This window comes from Nelusetta ayraudi, unplaced genomic scaffold (genome assembly GCF_046127955.1).
Source record: "Nelusetta ayraudi isolate G7.1 ecotype Tasmania unplaced genomic scaffold, CSIRO-AGI_Nayr_v1 ptg000135l, whole genome shotgun sequence".
Lineage (NCBI taxonomy): Eukaryota > Metazoa > Chordata > Actinopteri > Tetraodontiformes > Monacanthidae > Nelusetta > Nelusetta ayraudi.
This window is the reverse complement of record NW_027466185.1, coordinates 1,295,183-1,319,882: the sequence shown is the minus strand read 5'-3', so window position 1 is coordinate 1,319,882 and position 24,700 is coordinate 1,295,183. Positions and strand designations below refer to the sequence as shown.

General features: G+C 44.8%; 1 protein-coding gene across 4 annotated transcripts in view; it reads right to left on the bottom strand.

Annotated features, from left to right (window-relative positions):
- Positions 1-24,588, bottom strand: part of etv6 (ETS variant transcription factor 6) — a 27,889-nt gene extending 3,301 nt beyond the window's left edge. The window contains exons 1-4 of one of the 4 annotated variants that reach the window (XM_076012090.1): positions 24,188-24,588; positions 21,272-21,401; positions 5,721-5,885; positions 2,247-2,381 (exon numbers count right to left, since the gene is read on the bottom strand). In XM_076012090.1, the coding sequence (XP_075868205.1) occupies positions 2,247-2,381; positions 5,721-5,885; positions 21,272-21,401; positions 24,188-24,217 (460 nt within the window). In that variant the 5' untranslated portion in view covers positions 24,218-24,588. Of the gene's footprint in view, positions 1-2,246; positions 2,382-5,720; positions 5,886-21,271; positions 21,402-23,957; positions 24,127-24,187 lie in introns of those variants that run through there. The other 3 variants (XM_076012091.1, XM_076012092.1, XM_076012093.1) reach the window with 3 other exon arrangements.
- Positions 24,589-24,700: the final 112 nt, after the last annotated feature.

The window sequence follows — 24,700 nt, the reverse complement described above, 5'->3', positions numbered from 1 at the left end:
TCACCGGTCAAAAGGTTTAAGAAATTTTAGACTTAAGTATCCCTTTTTTCCAAAGCATGGGCCTTTCACCTAAATGGATTCTTTACATCTGCAAACGTTTATATTTTGTCTCAACCATCACAACTGCAACTTCATTCGTTCACTCTAGACTCATGGCCAAATTAGAAGTGATGTGCATATCGATATCGTTATCGATAGCTAATCCGAGTAAAATATCGTATCGATCACTTTAAGAAAATATCCATGTTTATTTCTGACCACAGCTGCGGTGACTTGCGACTACTGTAACGCACCAAATCCCACTGCGACTGCGCAGTGCGCACGCTCGGCAGTCGGCACGCAAAGCACATGGTCGCACGCAGCAGAGAAGTTGTGGCTGCTACAGAGTCAGCTTCGCTGGTGAAGAAGAAGAAATGAAATGTCGTTTGGTCCTACTTTTCACCAGTCGATAACAACAGTGCACGCTGTCATTTACACTGTTGTGCCCGAAAGCATTCCAAACTTGATCTTTCATGAAATCGTTCACATTGTGGCGATCAGTAAAACGCGCTTCCGGTCCGTCACAGCAGAGTCTGTAAACAACAACACGCAACATAACTCAACAACAAAGTTGCCTCCATAATCCTTTGTGGCAACAGGGGAGCATCCAGCTTCCCCCCGGCCACCACAAGATTTTAGGCCAACGTGAACCGACGGTTCTTTATTTGCGTTTGAACGCATTGTTGTTGGAGCCGCGCTCATTCTGGCGTTTGTCAGCGGCGTTCTAAACTCCGTTCACGAGTGAGCCAGATGTCCAAAGCCTCCCAAGCAGAACCCAAGCTAAACCACACCGTAAATTATATCAACGGTTACGTGTGTCTTGTGATTTTTAACTTTCTATTTATTAAAAAAAAAAAAAAAAAAATACAAACCAATACAAACCTGTTTTCGATATCAATATCGCAATATCGACCCCAAAAATATCGATTATCATATTGAATATGAAAAATACGTTATCGCCCATCACTACAAAATAGCCCAATGACTTGTGCTTTCACCCAAGTTCCCTCATGTTTCTTGAAACTCCGTGAAATTTGGAGGGTTTGTGTCGCCGAGGCGGGGTGACTGCAGTGGCTGCTAAACGCCACTAGGCGTCATCACAGTTTAACATTTAGACTTGGAATCCGTTTAGCCTTTTTCATTAAACGCTGGAGATGCTCTGCAGTTTTGAAAGCACATGGGATTTTTTTTTCCACCCTCCCACCAAGTTCCCGGAAGAGAGACGAAACCTGGCGCCGGAGCTGCTCGGGTAAATACAGCGACGCTTCCTTGTGGAACAGGTTTGACCGTTGAAAGCGCGCGTGGACCGACCGCCGTCTCGTTTCCTCTTGACGGCGGCGGCAGACGCTCAGCGCTTTTTAACAGAACGCCGAGCCAAATTACCGCTTCAACCCGCAACAATGCGAGCCCTGTCCACTTAAAAGACGTGCCTTTGAGATGAAGGGTGACTTTTGGTGTGATTGTTGTGTTCAGCAACATTCACCTGACTTGAACTCGCTCACTTATTCTGGCTTAGTGGTGTGTATTTGTTATCTGTAATAAAGACTGCTGTAGTCAATATGAGGAATAATAAGTAAAACAGTTTGAGATTCCCGATTGCTGGTATTTTTCTTCTATATACACACACAAATATTTTAGACGTTGTCCTCGTACCTTTACATGTTTGGACATGAACTTTCGTCTTCCTCAGAAGGTCAACCTTAAGTTTACAATTACACATTTAAAGGTACGAGGACAACATCTAAAAAAAAATTGTGTCTGTTATGGATAAAAAATACTAACAATCATATACATATATATACATAGATGTATATATATATACATATATATACATAGATGTATATATATATACATATATATACATAGATGTATATATATATATACATATATATACATAGATGTATATATATATACATATATATACATAGATGTATATATATATATATATATATATATATATATATATATATATATATATATATATATATGTATATATATATATATATACATATACACACATATATATATATACATATATATATTTATACACACACACACACACACACACACACACACACACACACCACACATTAATTAAAGGCACAATGAATCTCATTCAATTAATCTTAGAAGTTTTTCTTATCGACCCATTTTTTAAAAATGATTATTATTAAATATGAACTCGCTCCTCTGCTGGATTCACTGACCTTCAAGCTTCAGGTGCTGCGCGGCGCTCTCGGGCAGCGAGTTGAAGGAGTTTCCCGGAAAGTAGGCGGACGGGTAGAACACGTGGGGCTTCCTCTGCTTTAGGATGTGCTGCAGCAGCTCGTACAGGACATCCCCTGCCGAGACACAAAAAAAAAGTCAGGAGGTTTAGCATGCGGTTCTTCCGGCAGTCCGAACGCGTGGCAGTCTGGTTCCCCTTCTTCCCTTTCCCGTCTCCTCTTTCCCCTGCAGCTGGCGGCTGAGCGCTGATGGAATAGAACAGCTTTCACCCAGTCTTTCTAGATCGGAAAAGTTTGCAGGCGCTAGGCTAGTGCAAGTCAATGGTTTCTGCTAGCCTCTTGATAACAATCTTGGCCACACCACACACACCCGAGGCAAATACATTAGAATGGCAGACTATAAGTATGTGTTGACAGAATGATGTTAGAAATGAAAACACCCTTAAATCCACTGCCTTTTTGACAGAGCAATGTCTCAACAGCAACGTAGTTCTACTTCCTCTAGTTTCAGGGGTGGGCACACTTTTGGACTGGCGGGCCACAATGGGTTCTGAAATTTGACAGATGGGCCGGAGGAGGAGCAAATGGACGGAGTGTTTTGGTGACCCACCTCATAGGAGAAAAAAAATATATTGTGGGATATGTAGAAAAGATGTGCTTTAATGTCTATTGAAAATGAAAAAGAAGCAAAGTTGCAACAAAATATCTGTCTCTGAATCCCCATGGTATTTAGCTCTACTGATATGACTCTTAATAATAGCATAGCATAATAGTATAATCATAGTAACAGTAATAGTAGTAATAATAACAGTAGTAAGCAGTTAAAGTACTTACTGCTGTTATTATTACTACTACTATTACTATGATTTTTTTTTCTCACAATCAACATAATTTCTTTAAATTTGGCGGGCCGGATTAAAAAGCTTAACGGACTGCATATGGCCCCCGGGCCGTAGTTTGCCTACACCGGCTCTAGTTGGTAACAGCACTGATATTACCCAGACTACTAGCTGGTGTGCTCTTCTCAGTTTACTTTTCAATGCAGCTTGTTACACTACTAACCACAGTAGGTTTTTTTTCATTGGCAGACCAGCAGAAAGTGTAGACTTAATCATCACCTAGCACCAGCACACTCTGCTAAACTATAAGGACTGTTTGTAATTCGTTGAAACAAACGCTTTCCACTGATAAATAGCTCAACCGCTAACTTGGAACTGAGGCCTTATGTCTGAAATTTTGAAACACCCCTTTAATTTCCTGGTTTGCGTCAGCAAGTGAAAGCTTTCAATGGTGTAACTTGCAAGCTAGCACTTGCATCAGAATGTGCTGCTGACGCTGAGAAGATGGTGCTACCATCAGTCAGATGCTTGGCGTTTGTCATCTGTTTTGTGTTTTTTTGTCTGTTGTTTGTTTCGTCTTGAACTGAAATAGAAATGTGCAAAGCAAGACGTTGTTCAAGATCTCTGATTTTTGCCAGACACAACTCAATTCACGAGCACGGCGGCAGTCGGTTAGCTTTTGACACAAGTAAAAAAACGTAAGGGGTGGCTAACAAAAACACAGCCGCCCATTTCAGTTCTCTCTTTCTGTTCCCGTGTCACTCACTTCAGCAGTTTGAGGAAAAACCTTTTTGCTTCCTGATGGCTGGGGAACAACTTCTGATTTGCAATTTAAAAACGCTTCCGACTGCCTACTTCTCGTGACGGCAACAAAACTAAACTGAGCGCACTTGCTAGTGCTTAGCCAAAATATACATGAACTAATGTAGCTCGCCTGATGAACTGATGAATAAAACGCAAAAGAAGAAAAACAACTTTTTAATCTTTCTTCTCCCTAAATGTTTTCCCCAAATAATACCTTTCTTCTCTCCTCTTAGAAATGCTACAGTATGTTTTAATGCACTTGATTTAACGCACTATCGTGTTCAGGCCATTACTACTTTTCTACCTTGCTACTCCTGCTACACAAACCAACATGCTGTTTATGGCATTTGTGAAGTGTCCATTGTCGCATAATGTATGTGGACACAATCGAAAGTATTTTGCGGCGGGTATGAAATGAAGGAGGCCTTCAATTCTTGGATTTAAGCCGGACTTCCTGCTCTCTTACTTCTGCTTTGCGTGCGAGTTTGAGCGCCACGTGGCTCCACAGGCTCTGCGTTTCACCATCACAATCTTCCACAACTATGAAAAACAACAATGAAGCGCAAAATTTTGAGTGTTTAGCATAGAAATACACAAGACGACTTTGGTCAAGACGCTTCCAGCTGAGCCAGAACTCTCACAGAGGCGGAAACGTAAACGGTTTATCACTCAGCAAATCCTGTTTTCATGATTGGGCAGGGGGGAAAAAAGAATACATCTCTGTACTCTAATACAGACAAAACAATTTAACTCCAAAACAAAGGCCGAGAGTCAACCAGTTAAAAAAAAAAAAAAAAAACTCTTGTGAAAAATTCCTCATTTCCTGTGAAGTCAAATGTAATCCAGCCTGGTGGAAGTCAGAAATAGACTTCCACAACTCTGCGAGCAGTTAACTTTTGTGTGTGTGCGTACGTGTGTGTGTGTGTGTGTGTGTGTGTGTGTGTGTGTGTGTGTGTGTGCGTGCCTGGCCGCCGGTGTTGCCGAGGCAACGGTTGAGGTTGGTTTGCACTTCCTGATCAACCGTCTCCTTCTTCCTTCCTCCCCCCTCCAGCAGCCTCTCTCTGCAACAGCTGCCTTCCTCCTTGGCTGTCACCTGACACTGTCGGCTCCCCCTCCACCCACCCTCCTCCAGCTCCAGCTGGCTCTATTGATTTTTAAAGGGTGTAGTTTTGTATATATATGTGTGTGTGTGTGTATATATGTGTGTGTGTATACATACATACATACATACATACATACATACATACATACATGCATGCATACATGCATACATGCATACATACATACATACATACATACAATCAAAGGTCACTTTTTTTTTACCCCCCGCTGTGTTTTTCACAAGCCTGTGTTTCCATAATTCAAACTCTTCCAGTCAGGACGCCGCTCTGCAAAACTTTCTTTGAGTGACATCTTCATATTAACTGGTAACTTGGTGTTGCCAGATGGACTTTGGAACGGAAGTGCGGGCGCCGTTAGCCGCTTCCTGGCTGGAACCCGATCCAATCATAAAAGTGCCACAGACCTTTAGCAGTCTGTGGACAACCAGAGTGTGCTTACAGACTGCTAAAGGAAAGAGACATTTTCCTTTCACGATTAACACCTCTGACCCCTGCAGCAAGTTGTTCTTCAGCACTTTCGTTTTCAAGTAATTATTACCGGTTATTTTTTGAAAGCCTTAACAATACTTGAATGTAGAAATTAAAATCGTCGGTCGGCGCAAAATTCTTCGCATTTGAGGTCGAGGGCAGTTTCAAGTGGGCACTTCTCCACAAACGTCCCCCTGCAGAAGTGGGAAGGAGGAGGAGGATACCTGAGTGGGGCGAGCGGTAGCGGAAGTCCTCCTTGGTGAGCAGCAGCAAGGCTTTGCCGTTCATCTGGAAAGAACCGCTGGTGATGGGGCGCAGGGCGAACTCCTTCTCTGCCCACCGCAGCCACTGGGCCACGTCGTCCCTGCTCCAGAAGACCGGCTGCAGGCCTGGCGGGGTGGAGGGAACGGGGGAGGAGAGAAAGGTGGAGGGATACATTAAAATGAGTTTTTGTTGAAGAAGTAGGGAAGCAGAGGTGGTTCCAGGAGGAGATAATGGATGAGCTGGGTGAAGAGGTGGGAGGGCGGTGGGGGAGGGGGAGGGGCGGTGGGAAAAAGACGGGAAGGCAGGAAGGGGGGGGAGAGGAGGCGGAGGATGGGAAGGAGGGGAGAGCGGAAGGAAGGAGGCAGAGGCAGTAAAAAAGGATATTGAGGAAGTGGAGATAAAAGAATAAAGGGGGAGGGAGTGATTACGGGAACGGCAGCCAAGATACAGAGAGAGAAAAGATGAAGGAGGCAGCAAGAAAGGGGGGCGAGAATAAAAGATGAAGCAGCAAGGGGGGAATACAGAAAGAATCATAAGGATAATAAAGGAAGGGTGGGGGCAGGGAGGGGGGGGGGGGGCAGTGGGGTGAGTGAGAAAGACGGCCAGACTGATATTTGATTTGATCCGCTGTGATCTGCGCTGCTCTTGGCTCTGTGAACTCCACACTGAGGACGGACACTATTAGTCTGGCAGGGAGCACACATGGAAGGAGGGGGGAAAAAGAAGCACGACCATCAATTGTTGGCTTCTTTTTTTTTTTGGACTCACTCACATCTCAAACGTTCCTCACTCCCAGCCGTGGGGGTGGTGAGCGCCAAAAAAAATATCTGCGCTTGTGACGTTCAGGGACGGCGGGAGAGTGTGAAGCTCCTTCCGCTGGACTTTAAGGATCAGTTGTTTGGGGGGGGGGGGGGGGGGGGGGGGGGGGAATCTCAATGGGATGCATTGTTCCAGTTACTAAGAAAAATGCTTTTGAATGCCTTCAAATTTTTTTCATATATTGGAAAAAAAAACTTCAGAGTAAAAAAAAAGAGTAGTAAAGTAAAATATCTGGGAACACTTACAATAATTTACATACATGCTACAGCAGACAACTGACAGCAGCTCAAAGCTAATGCTAAAACAGATAGCCTGCATACACTGTCCTTTAGTAGTTCTTCACACATATACAGTGCCGGGACAAAGTATTTGCCCCCTTCCTGATTTCTGTTCTTTGCATATTTCTCACACACAAAGGTTTCAGTTCATCGAACCAATTTTAATTGGGAATCATGCCACGATCCAAAGAAATTCAAGAATTTTTTTTTTTTTTTTTTTAAAGTGACTGAAATCTATCAGTCTGGAAAAGGTTACATAGCCATTTCCAAGGCTCTGGGGCTCCAGCAAACCAGTATCAGAGCCATTATCCACAAATGGAGAAAACTGGGAACAGTGGCAAACATTCCCAGGAGTGGTCGACCAACTAAAATTACTCCAAGAGTGCGACGACGACGACTCATCCAGGAGGTCACAAAAGAACCTAGAGCAACATCCAAAGAACTGCAGGCCCCGCTGGCCTCAGTTCAGGTCAGTGTTCACGACTCTACCATAAGAAAGACACTGGCCAAAAATGGCATCCATGGGAGCGTTCCCAGGCGAAAACCACTGCTGTCAAAAAAGAACACAAAGGCTCGTCTCACATTTGCCAAAAGACATCTTGATGATCCTGAAGACTTTTGGAAAAACATTCTGTGGACTGATGAGTCAAAAACTGAACACAACCCGTTATTAGGTTCAGGGGGCAATTACTTTTTCACATAGGGGCAGATAGGTTTGGATTTCTTTTGTGCCATAATAAATGAAATCATCATTTAAAAACTGCATTTTATATTTCCTTGGGTTGTCTCTGTGTGATATCAAAATTGGTTTGATGGTCTGAAACCTTTGTGTGTGAGAAATATGCAAAAAACAAAATAAGGAAGGGGGCAAAAACTTTTTCACGGCACTGTATGTATATGCTCACAGTCTCACATATAGACTATGTGCAACTACCGTTGTTTTCATTGTAGTTTGCCATCTTCCCCGAAAAACGATTGACGGTGCAGACAGCTAACTGGCTAATTTGTGATGGCAAATGGGTTCCGAAAATGTTTGCAAAACCTGTTGGGGAAGAGTCAATTTGCAAACGACAACAGACTCCCATTAGGAGTTAGTGATGCCTTTTTTTGCGTTGTAAATCAATACTGAGGCTCGGGTTGCCTTTTCACGGACTGATCTCACCAGAACACCATCTGTCGGGTTATTTCCACGCGTTACAATCAAATCTTTACTCGACCGGTCGTCCCCGTCTGCACTCTCCATCTCCTTCACAAGCGCTCGGACATTTTCCTTCTTGTCGCCATCAAAGGATCCACACGCATCCTTTGACCCGCCTTTGTTACAACAGCCGCAACTGATAAGAGCCTACTCATTGTCACTCTTGCAACCCGCGGTGTAATCCGATCACTTACAGTATGACAAGAGCAAAACTCCACTCCTTCTTCCATCCTCCTTCTCATGCAACATTTTCTCAAATAATTTCAGAAGACAACGCTTCTCGCTCCCGCGTATCTACTTGTTTCTCGCGTCTCACTTATCACCAGGCCTCAAACACTTCCTGCGGGAGTCGGACAGCTGTTATCTTCGGCCCACCAATGTCACTGTCACACCATTAATAGGAACCTTGCCTCGCTCCTTGGGCTCCTCTTCCCCTTTGCTCTCCCCACAACCAACCGCCAAACAGAGGAAGTCTTTGCAGGGAGCAATCGATGAAAAAAATGAAACCCTGTCTGGCTTGTCAGATTCCCGTTTCTCCTGTTCCCCTCCCCTTCCCCTATCAGTCCTCTGTGTTCAGACAGGGGGCTGCCGGCGCCGTCAATAAAAGTCCAGGACGGCCCATGGCCTGTCAAAGTCTGACCCGAGCTCTGTCAGACATCCAGGGAAGTGTGATAAAGGTTGATTCAGGTGTCTGGCAAACGCAAGGAGAGGGAGGGGGAGAGCAAAGAAAATAGACTTAGTCTTTACTTTTGTCATCTTTGTTTGCCCTGTTCCTGGAGCACTGGCTTCCTGGCCACGGTTACACAACCCAGGGGTGGGCTGTGTTAAGATGCTTTACACCGCGGGAGTTTCTTCTCTGTTCCTTGTAATATCAACGCTGCTCTCTTTACGATCGTACCACAGGGATCCAAGAAGTACGGAGCCCCCCTGGTGACATGGATGAAAAAAATAATAATGTGTGGCCACACATTACTATACCGTGCCCGTGAGATACAATAATAAATGCGTGCCCACGAGATAATAAATGTGTGGCCACGAGATGGTGAATGCGTGCCCAAGCGGTACTATCTCGTGACCACGATATGGTTACTGGTCATTTGTGCCGGTAGCGGGATGGTTGTCTATATGCAGCTTTCAGTTTTGGAGTGATGGTGATTATCGTTTGCGAATAAAGGTAAATATACCCTGTTTTTATCTTCCAGGGTAGGTTAGGGTGGGAATGGCAACAATCATTATCTCGTGGCCACAACAATAACTATCTCGTTCGTGGGCACGATATAGTAATGCGTGGCCACACATTATTTTTTTTCTTCCATCCATGTCACCAGGGGTGCTCTGGAGAGAAGACTCTGAGACTTTTTTTTTCAGCCCGTGTTTAAAAAGTCGAGTCTTCAAAGCAGGAACTACAGTAGTAGTCCTCCGACAGCATTACTTTTGATACTGAAGCTGTGAGTAAACCACGGCGTCCTCAGTAATAATTTCCTGAGGTTATTTACAGTGCAAGGTTGACTGCCAGTTGATTTTTCAGAGATGATTTAATTTTGTTTTTGTTTTTTTGTTTTTTTAAGGAAAAAGAAACCTGGTGTAGCATTAGCTTTGATTGGGATAGCTTTCAAGTGGTGAGGTTCTGTGAAATTATAATCAACAGGGCTTAAAGTATTCTGGCACCATGCCGGATCTCTGGCGTTTGACTATGATTAAGAAAGAAAAAAAAACTTGCCAGGCCCCTCCCTCAAACTGCTACTGTCCAACCGTAAGTTAGCAACCATAACTATGGGCACACATATTGGTTGAGATCTAGCAGCAGTTGATACTGTGTTCAAGACACCGCAGGGGGAAAATGAACTGAATACCGAACAGCGTTCAAGTCGGTAATTAGGTGCATCTTAAAAAATAAGCAAAAATTGCCGCTGCATATGGTTTAATTGTTGAGCAAATAGTGACAATATGCCACAATTAGTTTTTTCGCTTCAGAGTTAACCTGTAGCCTGAACGTTATCTCCGAGTGGTTTTGACGCAGCACCCGCGGTGGCTGCTAGTGCTTTCACCGAAATCCAACAGGAAAAATGGAGACCAAATTCATGAAGCAAGGGGAGGACGTTCTCATTGACAAGGACATTAAAAACAAATGGCGCTGGGCATGGCTCTAAGAAAGGGGTGGCAGGAGCTGGTGTATGCAACTAGTGGAGAAATAGTTATCCAACACAATGAAGGAGACCCTGGCCATAAAGCTCGCACAGTTCGCACTCAACATACAAGTTGTTTGCAGGGAGCAGCAGCCATAGCTGATGTAGCGGCTCTGATTACTGATCCAATTTATGACTTGAAAATATGCGTGTGCTCGTTCATGTGGAACATGACTTGTCTTTTACGATCGCTCAGCCACAAGTAGATCTGTGTAAAAAAAAAAAAAAAAAGTAGCGGTTGATAAAAAATACTTTGACAAAACTGTCAGTTTCCAATCAGCATGCCAGTTATATGTTTTGTTTTGAACAGAAATGATGGAAATTTTGCAATTTAAGATTAAAATATTAACTATAGTTCACTGTTGCTCTGTCTATCCTTTTTTTTGCCCTTTAATTAATTAAAAAGTTGCTAAATGAGTTTCACATGTCCTTATAAGATTGTTACCTTAAAATGTAGGTCATCTTGTAGCCTACCAACCACACTGCCAACATTGCCTGTGTGTATGCGTCGGATCCATCATACCCCCGCTCTCTGGAAAAAGTTCAGGTTCAGGATTTGTTTTTTTTTTTGCCACATAATTTCTTTACTTGAAAACAACTACAAAGGATCCCCTTTCACAGAAGCCTAAAGGAAGTACTTGTTCCTAATGGGTGATGGCTTTGCCTTATAGAGATCTGATAAATCAAATGAATACTTCTTTGCCATGTTGGTTCTGTAGGTCTTGCTCTGAATGTGTAGTTCTGAATGGGAAGTTTTCCTCACCTGTAAACTCTGGTATGTTCTGTGGTTTGTAGGTAGTTGTGCTTTTGGGAACTCTATCCTGATTCCCAAGTGCAATCTTTCATGGCAGCTCATTAGACGCTGGAGAATTAGGCTTGGTAGCTGGGTTTCCATTACAGTTTTTTGCAAAACAAAAATGATATTTCTAAAATTTCAGTTGTACGTGTTTCCATTGAACAGTGTTTTGGGCACTATCTTCATAATTCTGACGAAATCTCATCGGATAGAAGGATGCTGAAAACCTATTTTGTATTGGTACAGTTCTCATTGCATCGACAGCGATTGCCTTGGCAAAATTGAAGATAGGGCAAGTCCATGTGTGTTTGTATCGCAAAAGGCCACATGAGAAAGGATTGTGAACAAGGGATTCACAGATAACTGTGGATTCAACATTTCCTGTGAAACAGTTAATGGTCCGTGCACCTCTTGTTGTACCTAAATTTTTATGCCCTTGGGAGCCGGTGCCGACACATTCCATTGCACATTTGCAATATATTTCTTTGTCGAAATGTCTGTCATACCCCCTCATAAAAGCATAAACTGTTAGTGATATTTGAGAGGTTTCTCAAAATTCAGGTGTTTCCAATACCAGCTTCCTATTAATTCCATATAAATGGGATTTTGTGCATTTCTAAGGGTAATGAAAACCCAGTTACTGGCAGCTAAACCGCAGTTTCAGCCATCAATTAATACATTTTTGAAGCTTAGTACCAAAACTACACACACAGAATAGATCTGGAACGTTCTCAACCACTTCACCGTCTCAACATTAGCCACTATCACACTGCCACCTGCGCCTAGTGCGCCAGCTGTGTTCGCCTCTCATGACAAAGTTGTGAGAGCTGCGAGTGGGCAGTAGAGCAGCCCGGGTCACAAGGTCACGGATGCGGTATGCTCTCTCCCCGGAGCCGGAGAGAGCAGCTACTCCTGCCAAAATTCCTCTGAGATCCGGTATTGCCGGCCTCGGCCATCTGCACGCGGCCCAGCGCAGGAAGCGACGAGGGGAGCAGAAGGAGGAGGAGGAGGTGGCGGAAGGAGGGAGCCCAAACATTGCACATCCCACAAGGCACTCTGGCAGGAAGCAATCCAGCGTGGGCACCGTTTCAGCGCAGGAAACTTCCCGCCGTAAGGGTTAGAGAGCGATGCCGGGAGGCTTATTAACGGCGCAAAATGCGTAAATGAGAAAAGGAAGAACGGAAAGGAGAGCAATGGCGATGACAGGCAGAGTCGCCAAGGGCCCGGCGGCGGGTGGAGGTGAAGTAGCAGGAAGAGGATGACTAAGCCAAGGTGTAAATGGAGGAAGGAAAGGCGAAGAGAAAGGGAAATGGATTATAGAACAGTGCTCAAATGAAAGCAACGCTGTCACTTCCTGCCACAGCTTTCCAATTCGTGTTAGAGGTCAGCGTGTTGCCTCCCCACTGCGTTTTGCCCTGAAGTCGCTTTGCAACCCCTTGCGGTTTCCCCCCCAAAAAAAATATCTCACAGTTCTAAGGATATCGTGGTGTAACGTCCTTCTTTGTATGTCTCAGACCTGAGATCAACAGTGGTCAAGAATTTTTGCAACCACATCTAAGGATGTATTCATAACTGTATGCTGATATCGCCTGATGCGGGATAAAGGAAAAAAAAAACAATCTTTCAAAAGTATTTGCTGTGGTACTGTTTGCTCTCCTCCAAGTCAGTTGATATGATAGTGAAAAAATCCAGAATGCAGCAACAGAAGTCAAAACGAAAAAACTCAAAACTATCATGGAAAAAATGCACCATGTGATTGTATCACATTCTCAATAAAAACAGTCGCAGTTAGTTGCACCAAACTCAAGTGTAATTCAATAAAAAAAAAAAAAAATGAGGCAGGTGTCAAAGGCCCCTTTGGATCACATCATGAGTTCAGTGTTTGTCCTGTGGCAAATGGCAAGATAATCGAAAGGAGCGTTGAAAAAACATATCAAGGAATGAATAATTGAAAGAGAGAGTGCTGCAACAGTCTTGGCTCTGGGTCCGAGTAGAGCTTCTCACCGTCTGGAGCGAAAGGTTTTTAATGCTGTCCGTCATTCTTCCCTGACTGTCTCTATGTCTTTTGGTTTAACAAACCCAGACCCTGTATCGTCCGAGTGTTCGACACCAATCGTGTCAGAGTCAACTCTGAATTGCATTGAAGGAGCAAGTTTCAGGTCCTCGTTTAACCGGAACTGACTCTGAACATGACGGGAAGCACAAAGTCGACGTGACGCAGTTTGCTAACTTTGAGCGGAGGAGAGCCGAGTGGCACGAGCACAGGGAGGCAGAGATACCTTTGACCCCAAACACGCCACCTCTGCAGTGCATTAACTCACTTCCTTGAGCTCCTTCCTGGCCACTTCTCAGAAAACCTTTACCAATTTGCGTTCAGGCGAGAGCGGGGAGGACAGATCCTTGTCTTCCTTGTCGTCAGGGGAGTTTGTGAGGTGCGACAAGGAAAGGATCCCACACCCTCGACCAAACCGTGGGCTCTTAATCCTCTCCGATGACACATCATTTTCACCCCGCGGTTTCTCGAGCCCCCGCTCATGCTCAAGCAACACACACACAAGCGGCACTCGCAGGTTGCCGGGGCAACGCGTAAGCGCCTGGGATGAATGAAGGGAAGAGGAGGATGAGATCACTGGTGTCTTGTTTCCTTGTTGCAGTACAGAAGCCCTCGACTTCCCCTCACTGCCAGACAAGTTAATGAGGTCCATCCTGCTGCGAGGCTCAGAAGTCTTCACTGAAAAAAATAGGTTGGCTCGCCAGCGCTTGCTGACAAATTTGGGGTCTATTTTTTTCTCATCAAGAAATGTATAAAATAGATTTTGAGCATCATGCAACAACAATTTGGGCAAGTTTGTGCAAATTGACCTCTCCCGTCTACTCAATTCAAGCTAGCTGTAGTATTGGCTCTCATGCTTCCTCTGATTTGCATTGCAATTGTCCCCGTTAGACAACTTCTGCAGGCATCTCCTGACTAACGCTGGGAAAAATGGCAGCTGGCGTTACACCACACACTTGAGGTTTCCCTTATGACCCGATTTAGCTTTTCACTGCCGTTTCTAGTTCAGTGCCAGTCGAATTTTGGCTGTTAACATACAGTTCAACTGTAGCGGGTGATTAATAAGGCAAATTTAAAAAAACCTGAGCTCCAATGTGTCACTTCATGGTACGTTTTCAAGAAGAACAGTTACAGCTGTTAATAAAAAGAAACTTTTGCCAGCATCCTAAAGTGTTGGGCTGTTTCCCAACATCCCGACTCTAAAAGTCTGAACCGTTCCAAAAAAAGAATGCAGCACTTAACATCTCAGACAGAGGATTTAGGAAGAAGCTGAGGTGAATGAACTATACCCCACAAAAGAGGAAAAAAAAAGACGTCGCAGGGACTTTGTTCTCCAAACTCGAAGCTCCTTAGTTATTCGAGTCTTCAGTAAATGTTTGCCTTTTCTCTCGAAGCAGAAGTGGGCGGATATTGGTCTTGCTATTTCAATAGCGGGGAAATTCTTCTTTTACCAGACAGAGGAGGAGGAGGAGGAAGAAGGAAGGAGGAAGGAGGAGGACCGGCTGTGACCTCCTGACCCTTCTGACTCATGGACATGCGGATATGGAGGCAACACATTTCAGCAGTAAATCCTTGTGCGTTCTCTTTGTTTGCTTCTCCGTACGTTCGGTCTAGCAGGTAGGAGTAAATCTACGCTTTTACTTTTTCCTTTCTTTTTTCTTAAAGTCAAGAGACCCCCCCCCCCCGACACACCTTCTTCCCTTATATTATTTAATCTCCGTTTCCTCCAGTCGCATGTGCACAAATCTGGAGCCCGTCCAGTCAAAACAAACATAAAACAGATCATCAATCACGCAAAACTTTTATGGCCAGGAAGTAGCGCAACCTGTTTTTTTGATGGCTTGTTGTCGAGGCAAGCCGGCTCTTGTAGGGTTAGTTCCTGAATCCCAACGTCAAACTGCCACTCTACTTTTTTCTTCTTTCCTTTTTTTTGTTCAAGGACTCTTTGCAGAAGCTTCAAAGGCGGCGCATTGAATCAAAAAAGGTGCTCTCGCCCGTCTGCAAGTCACACAGCAACCCTCCCCTTCCGACCCCCGAGCTGTTACACCTCTAATGTGCAGCTTCCGCAGCAGTGCTTAAACCCAAGGTGAACTTTGATTTCCAGGTTGCACGTGTGAGTGTGTCGTGACAACGGTTTTGACATGTGCTCGTTTGGGTTTGCACACATTTTGACAGAAACTGTTTACATTTGTTCAGTGTGTAATGCAGTGTGCCTTCAAGCAGTGGTTCTCAACTGGTGGAGTATCAGGACCCACATTTTTTTCCTCATCATTATCAAGTCGCAACCTAAATTTATCCCACAAAAATAAAAATGCTAGCCAGCTAGTCCAGCCCGTAGAACTTGAAAGAATTCTATTAATGAATTAATTCTTCAGTGTTTTCAGAGTAATTTCAATAAAGAGCTGAATACCGTGGGGCTTCAAAGACGCATATTTTGTTGTAACGCTTTTGTTCATTTTCAACAAACATTAAAGCACAGGTTTTCTACATATCCCATGGCATTTTCTTTTCCTTTGAGGTGGGTCACTTCATCCATCTGCTTCCACTCCAGCCCCTCTGTCAAATTTTAGAACTCATTGTGGCCCACTAGTCAAAAGGTTTGCCCACCCCAGTTCCATTATGTCAAATAAATAAATTATTGAAATTATTGAATTGAACTGTGTGTCCTGCAAAATAAATTCCCAACATTTCCTCTATAATTGTATATATATTTTAAAACCCCTTCAAAAAAAAGGGGAGGGTGGGGGGGGGGACTGCCCACGAAGCCACGACCCAATCAAAACAGCTCCACAAGCACTTTTTGGGTTGCGACCCACCAGTAGAGAGACGGCGACTTGGAGCTCCTGCTTCTCTGATGGCGTTGCTTCGACCTTGACGTAGGCTGGTGAAAAGTTCTAATCCGCAAGCACATTCTGGAGTTTTGAGGACGAAAGGAATTCCGCCTGACAGACGCATGTGTCAGAAGGAGAAGCAGAACGTGTCTCTGAACCGCTAGAGTGGTGTCGTCCAAGTGCTGTATCCAGGAGACGCCGGCAGTCCGATTCGACTTGAAACTTGTAACGTTAACACCGTTTGTTTCGTCCAAAACACCTACGGTAGCCTCTAGGCAGGACACTAGAGCAGTGTTTCTCAACTGGTGGGTCGCAACCCAATAGTGAGTCGTGTGATTGGGTTGCAGCTTCTTGGCCAGTATTTCTATTTTTATAAAGGGATTATAAAATATATATGTTTACAGAGAAAATGAGGGGAAAATGTGGGTTCAGAGACTCCACCAGTTGAGAACCACTGTGCTAGAATGTGTGTGAGACCGCGCTCTATGTGTTTACCTGCTACCAGAAATAGCGGTCAAAATACTGACAAACGCCACAGTTCTCAAGACATAAAAAAACTGCAGGAGAATTTCAAAGTAAAGCTTGAAGTCTCCCAGATATAGTTGTTTGGCGCCACAGGGGCAGTATGGAGACACGTGCCTTTGTTGTCGCTATGGGTTTCTATGTTTTTTAGGGAGTCTGTAGCAACTGTCGCCGTCCACTGGGTGGAATTGGATTTAAAAAAAAGGTCAACAGGACCTCGATTGTCAATTGCAAGGGGAGGGGGGTGGGGGATTTTTTTTAAATTTTAAGTCAACCATCTGTTTTAGTATACTTAAGTATGACATTCTTCGAAATGTAAAAAAAAAAAGTTTTTTGTATTAGAAGTTATTAAGAGCAATAAACTATCATACGTTATTCGATAGGCGTGCTCCAATTTCAAAATGCCACTTTATACACCATTAAAGACAGTGTTGAGCTGAAAATGACATTTTCTTCATTGTGCTTTGTATTCAACAAAGACGTGGACACACAAAACCTAAGAAAACTAAGGAACAAAATCAACTGTGTGTGTGTGTGTGACTCTTCATTTCTGAAATCAACTCAAGCAGCCAGTCACAGCTGTGTGTGTGTGTGTGTGTGTGTGTTTGTGAGCGTGCGTGTTTCACAATGCCATGTGTGTGTCTTATCGTGAACAGGAAAAACAGGGGGGCTGGGGGGCGCACTCAGCTCGCTAGCTGGCATGCGAGAACAGTTTCCCTTTCAGGGAAGAAGACGGAGGCCAGTCAGAACACGCGCACGCTTGCGCACGCATGCACGCACGCACACACACAACAACAACAACATTTATTCAGGAAGCACCGTCTGCCCACACAGGAAATTCCTGAGGACAAGAGCTGCTTCCAGGGGCAGGAAATTTCCCCTCAGCAGAACCCAACACTCTCACACTGACACACTCAGTGCAAACACACACTTTTAGAACACCCAAGTCCCACAAACACACAGTAAAACAGGTAGCGTAACACAAAGAAAAGAGACAAGACGCAGAGACCAAAGTAGGATGGGAGGTGTTTACAGCAGACAAAGACTAAACACACACACCGCACACCTACACTACCTCTGGCAAGCATCGCACAAAAGACACAAGATTCTCCAACACTCGCCCAGCTGTAAGCATGACACACACACACACACACACACACACACACACACACACACACACACACACACACACACACACACACACACACACACACACACACACACACACACACAATCTGTCTGATATTTCCACTCATCCAGTCTTTTGTCTTGGTCCTTGGCATTTATTAGTTCACTGCCACTTTTTTTTTTCCGAGAGCTTTAAATAATTCAGTTGTTTACCACCTCACGGTTGCATCATGTACCAAGTTCGTGGGCGCCGAGCCAAGCGGTGTTTGCTGGGATTTCTAAAGCGTCTCAGCAGGGGGCAAAAAACAAACAAACAAACAAACAAACTGGGTGTCTTCATAGCTGGACTTTGTACTTGTGCCGCGCACAGGGCCTAACAGCCTAATGTTAGTGCCATCAGTGTAAGACGGCTTCACGAGGCAGCGGTGCTAGCAATGCTAACTGCAACAGTCCAAGAGATACCGGGAGAGGAAAAATAAAAACCTTTAAACTTACCGTAGTAAGTAAGTAACTGTGTACATATACAAGCCGCACTGGACTATAAGCTGCAGGTGTTTGGTCAGGAAACAGGTCCGCGGAGCGGATCGGTTCGGCGACTGCGAGCCTGCGACTCTGGACTCGCACCGCGGATCCTGTTTGCGCTCACAGGAGCTCACAAAGACAGAGCGCATAAAGACAAGAGAACATACAGACGAGAGCCAAAACAGAAAAGTTGCGAAGCATTAAAGTCGCTTCATGAACACTGAACCCAGAAACCACCTGTCACTGTTCCTCTTCCTCCTGCACACTGAAACCGCTGCTCTCCGTGTCGCCGCTTGTCTCGTTTTTGCACTTCCTGCTATAGCGCCCCCTGGCGGGTGAAGTAAAATCCACAGAAAAGCCGCACCTTTGCATTAGCCGCATGGTTCAAAGCATGGGAAAAAAGTAGCGGCTTATAGTCCGGAAAATACGGTATTTAATTATACGTGCCGACCTTGTGTCCGACGAAGACGGCCCACAGTTTGTTGAAAAAAAAAATCTAATAACAGCCAGAATACAGCACTGCCGAGATGAAGAGCGCTGTGTGATATACCGGCAGTATTTATTAGCGGCAGATGCTTTGCTTATCTCCCATCCAAACGCGCTCTGCTCTCCTGACTTTGTTATCGCCCGTGTACAACAGAAAGCCTGATTCTGTGTCCGCAGAATATTATCACCGGCTGCTCTGTTTCTATCACGGTGTTACAGATAGAAACACGGAGGTGCAGGTAGTGTTGCAGCACTCGATATTGGTCTTGGTCTCAAGACCAGTTTTTAAGGGTCTCGTCTCGGACTTAGAGGCATTTTTAAAGTATAAAGTATAGATAAAGTACATCTAAATGTAAATTTTGACTCAGTCTTGTCTTGGTCTCAGACTGGGCGGAGGTGTAGGAACGGGATTTAAAAAAAAAAGAAAAGAAATGACACAAATACAGTATGTATTTGGATGTGGACGTGGGTTTTGTTATTTTTCACAAGATTCTTTTGGAGCGACAGAAGAGACATCCAGGCTGAGAGGGTTAAAAAAAAGACAAGAAAAAAAGTGGAGCTCGGTAGCATTCTTTAGTGTGAGGAGCAGCAGGCTGCAGCACTCCCCGATCTAATCCACTTCCTCCCCAGGAAATGGAGAAGGCGGATTTCTGCCCACACTGCAATTTCCTCCCTCATTCTTTTTCTTTCTGCCACCTCCCCCTTTCTCCCCTCCTCCTGTCCCCGCTGTTCTCTTCCTCGCCTCCCCCCACCACACCTAACCCTTCCCCTCAGGTCACCATTCCCTCTTGTGCGTGGGGAGGTCCATTAACCTCCCCCAACCTGGTTGGGGGAGGTTAATGAACAGCTTTGTTTTCCTCCAGCGGAGTGTTTGTGATACGTCTGGGGTCAAACCAAAAGAGACGCGAGAGTCTGGGACAGACGCGAGAGTCTGGGACAGACGCGCAAGTTGGCAAGAAAAAAAAAAACGGTTTTCCTGCCCGAGCGCTCGACTTCCGGGTGTCTACGAATGTGAGCCGTCCCACCGGCTCGCCTCTGCCTCGGCAGGAAACCCCACGCGGACCTGTTGAGCTTTCTTCCTTTTTCTGCCACAATGCAAAAGAGGAAGCGCCCCCCCCCCCATCATCCTCCCACTTCCCCTGAAGGGAAATGGGGGGAGGGTGGGGGGTTTCCGGCACCGGCTCATCCAGTGCCCAGACAGACTCCCGCCCCCACAAAAAAACGAGGCCGGGGCTCAAAAAAATAAGTCATTAAATAAGTTAAAGATTGACGAGTCTTTTCGCCGTGCAGCTGCTCTTGGCGTGGCTCCAGCCCCGCCCTCGTCACAGATTGGCCAGAATTCCTAGAGAAGGTGTGGCTCTTGTCTTAAACTTTCAAAACAGATTTTCCCTCCGCGGGCGCTCACCTGCACTCTGCTTCCTCCTCGGCCTCACTTCCTGCTTCGCTTTGATTCTGATCGTTAAATTACATTCAATTTAAACCTCCAACTTATTTGATCATATTTATGTCTTTTAATCAGTTACCAGACAACTGCTGCTTTATTAAACAAAAATAAAAGCCACATGGAGAGTCTGCTTCCCGCGACTGACGTTATTATTGAGAACATATTTGTGTGTGTGTGTGTGTGTGTGTATGTGTGTGTGTGTGTGTGTGTGTTTCGGTGGGACAACAAGGCACCTCCTGTTGAACTTTTTCAGCTTTTTGATTCACAACAGAGCACTGTTGACGTCCTAACATTTGGCAGCACATCAAGTGTCAGAGCAGAAATGATCAACCACTGTATGGCAACACAATATCATCTACAGCAAAAAAAAAATACATGTATGCATATATGTATATGTACATATACAAAAGAAGCCTTTAACTTTATACATATATACACATATACACATATATACATGTATATATATATATATATACATATAAAGTTAAAGGCTTCTTTTAAACCCATGTTTTGCTTGATAATCAGACTTGAGTGTGTTTTTGAATTTGCAGTTGATTCATTATTTAAAAGAAGAAGGTGTCAGTCTAATCTAATAATGAAAGATGCTGATGCTAGTGTTGCTGCTGCTTGTCATCTTTAGAACATTTATTTGTTATGTGCTGTGTTTGTAGTGTTTAATGTCTTGTGCGTCTACTCCAAAAGAACAATCTGGATTCCAAATGAGGATATGAAACTTTGTCTCAGTGCAAATGGAGCGTGGGAATGGGTTTGATCCTCACACCACGCCGTCGTAACAAACTATCACCGTCTGACTAACTAATGTCTGCTAGTATGAGCCATTGGCAACCAACCAAAAAGCCAAAGCCATAACCACAAGGTGCTCAACAGATCTGTGACGTCAGCGGCAATTCAGACGTGATTTTACTCCCAATTTGTTTTTTTCCTTTCCAAGAAGCTGCATTGATTTCCATTTGATCTGCACTCCTTCAAAACTGACTCCTCCTCATCAGGTTGCCCATCCTTTCCATTGCCAGCCCCCACCATGTACTCCACACAGCCCTGTCTGTACCTGGTCGCTTGGAGCAGCTGATTCTATTCTGTTCCGGTGGAGACGGGAGTTTCAGGGGTCCGACTTCAGAGAGTAGCATTAGGAAAAGCCAAAACCCCAAAACAAAAACAAGTTCCTGCAACCGACTGATCGATGTGCGTAGAAGTCAATCAATGTGTGTGTGTGTGTGTGTGACTCACGCAGGTGCGCGGGCAGCCTGGCAGGCTCGTCCTCCATTCGACTGGCTGGCCTCGCGGCGGGAGCATGGACGGGGGAGGAAGTGGAGTTTGGCAGCAGGTTCGCGGAAGGACTGAAAGAGCTCCTCTCCTGCTATGAATAGACACAGAGACACAAAGCATGGCTCACAAAGCTCTGCGACCGGCCCTGAACCCAAACAGCCCCGCGTTTAGCCCGCCTCGCTCACTATCGCACACGCAACCCACGCCGCCAGCCTGCCTTGAACCCCTCATCCCTGCGCATTGACGAGAGAGGAGTGGACGAGCACCGGCATGCCAGTTGGATGAGCTCGGAGGGTGGGGGGGGGGGGGTCGCTAGTTTAGGTTGAGGATCAGCAAACAAACACCCTGTCGCCCCACTTTCTTCATAGCCAGCCCGGTGCCAGCAGAAGCAGAATCCCTCAAATAATTTGGCTATTGACATATTTTGATGATGGACAAAAACACACAATTGTGTTTTTCGCCCCCCTCCCCACCACCCCTACTTCACTAATTGGAAAAAAAAACAAAACTCCAGGCACCTTTCTGAAATCACTGAGTGCAGCGGGTGTGGATGGCCACATCAGAAACTGGTAATAGTTGGCGGGGAAGATGAGGGAATATTATTCTGAAACCCATTCCTTTCAATTGAAAATCTGTGGGATGTTTTTTTTAGTTGGTATTTCAACACAATTCAACAAGCGCTCCAAGTAATTCCAAAGACACTCACTTCTTTTTATTCTCAAGCTAATTTTTACACAATGTCGACAATGGTGCTGTGCAGCTGTTTCTCCGTGCATTTAATCTAAATGACCAACCTTTTTGAACCGGAGAGCTTCTTCACTGGTACCGAGTCAAATGAAGGCCAACCAGTTTGCTAAACTCTCTTGAAGTAACACATTTTCTTGGTTAATCTTAAGTTATATATGATTAATTATTAATGAGTTATCAATCAGATCAACATCAACTGAACAAGGCTGAATAAAATTGAATTTCAGACACAGCTAAACAAGTCGTCTATTTTCTGAACAGGCCCGTGTATGAGGTTTTCAAATATTCAATAATTTTATTATTATTATTATTATTATTATTATTATTATTATTATTATTATCATTATTATTATTATTATTCAAAGCACCTCTCCCTCCACCTGCTGCCCAGTGCTGTCAGTGCCACACCGCCTCTCCCCGACCCACCAACCAACCAACCCACCAACGGCATGCTGCAAGAATTTCCTGACAAAAAAGCTGTAATCTTACAGTTTTTCCACTTCCTTTTCTGAGAGGAAAGGCCTGACATCTCCTTGGCTAAACAATGAAAAACGAAAGACAGACAAAGAAAATCGATGGTTGAGGTGTGAGCTTGGAGGAGGGACGGCAGACGTGGCTGTTGGCAGAGTTGTGCGGGTGAGGTGAAGTAATTTGTTTTGCCATGTGGGCTTGCGGTGGGCTGGTGAGAAAGGGGAGACCCAACAACATGCCGGAGTGGAGAGCTGGCCGGGCCACTCTTCAAGGTGCGATCCAACTGTGAGATCAGACTCTGTAATGAGAAGTCATCACTCATGGCCAGAGTGTTTTTTTCCCCTTTCTGACAATGGACAGCTTGACTGTGGATATAATTCTTTAACGTCCCATGTTATCCTAATCACAGCCTCACATAAGTATACATATATATATGTATATATATATATATATATATATATATATATATATATATATATATATATATATATATATATATATATACATACATAAACTTTTTTTTCACAAAGAAACAGTACTGTCTCTCACTAGTGAGGCATGATTGTCCTCAGTGACATCACAGGGGGCTGATTTCCAAAACCGTGCATCTTTCACACATTTTTGCAGTTTTTGCATAAAGAGCGGAGCAGCCAAAAGAAGTAATGGATGGGCCTTTTATCGTCTCTTGTGGGTTCACTGACGGACCACACAGCCGCGTGTTAAGTTTACATTTACAAGTAAAGTTTCCCTCACGTGCGACCTTCATGGCTTCTGTGTCACTGTCATCACAAAGTAAGCAGTCGACTTCAAACGTGCAAAAAAAGCACAAAAAAGCCCCCCAAAAACATTTTAAATTAAAAAACAAGCAATTCCTCACAATTCTGACGCTTGTTATTTTGGATTAAAAAAAAAAAGATTATGGTTATTATTTGTGAGTACTTACTATTACTGCGTCATGAAAGATCCATCATATTGACAGCAGCCTGTGAGACATGACAATACATGCCATCACTGGCACAACACCAAGTGGCAGAAGCCTAAGTACCAACTCCCCCTTTCCGATAAAGTGAGTTCCCGGCTGGAAAACAACAGTTCTCAGTTGGTTTGAGCTACTGTTGGGGGTTGCGCTGATAACTCAAACATTTATCATGCAGAGAGAAAAGCTCTCGCGAATTCGATGAGTTGGAAGCGAATATCTCATGTCGAACTCAGCACGAAAACGGAATTGCGTGAGAGATGTTTTTTGCAGTTGCAGACAGACAGATGCTCCATGTCGCCCCGCTGCCCATCTTGCGTCTGCGTGCGTGCGTGCGTGCGTGCGTTAGCATACAACGCATTCGCCCACCAATGGCCTCCATTACCCCCCCCCACACACACACACACACACACACACACACCTATTAGAAAAGAAAAACAAAAAAACATTTACCGTGTCGAGTCACGACTCTTCCGTTTCCCGTCGGCGGCGTGAAGCACGGAAGGAGGAAGGAGCAACAGATGACGAGCAAAACAAACGCACCCTATAGCCCAGACAACCGCTGGAGCTGGTGGGAGTCGGGGGTTAAGCGTGCGCTCGAAAACACGCGATTCGATGAACGCGAAGTGTAAATCACAACAAACACACAAAGACAGGCTTAAATTACAAGAGCGGAGAGTCACCTTGTTTGCCGCGGAGGAAGATTCGGACATTATCTTCCGTCAAACTTCTTGACTCCGCGTCCTTCCCACTTCTCCCCCCCCTCCCTGCTTCTTTTATCCCCTCTTCTCTGCTGAAGGCAGCGGCGATGGTGGTGGGACAGCGGGGAACGAGAAAGAAGCGGCGGTCCAACAGAAGAAGAAGTTGTTTCAGTCATACACCCCTCCTCTTCTTCGTCGTCGTCGTCGTCGTCTAACGGCTCGCAGGCGGCTCCATGGCGTGGAAAGAAAAAAAAACTTCTTTTGTCTGCGTGTTTTCCCTCATGTGTCGGCGGCGTGCAGCTGGGTTAATGGACCCTCCCTGGAAACGCCAGCCGCCTCTCTCTCTCTCTCTCTCTCTCTCTCTCTCTCTCACTCCGTGTGTGTGTCCCTATGTCTCTCTCCCTCTCATTGATCTGTGTGTGCGTGTGTGTGTGTAACAGCGAAATGACGTGAATTCCCAGCATCGAGCCTTGCCCCCTTTTAAAGGGAAACCCA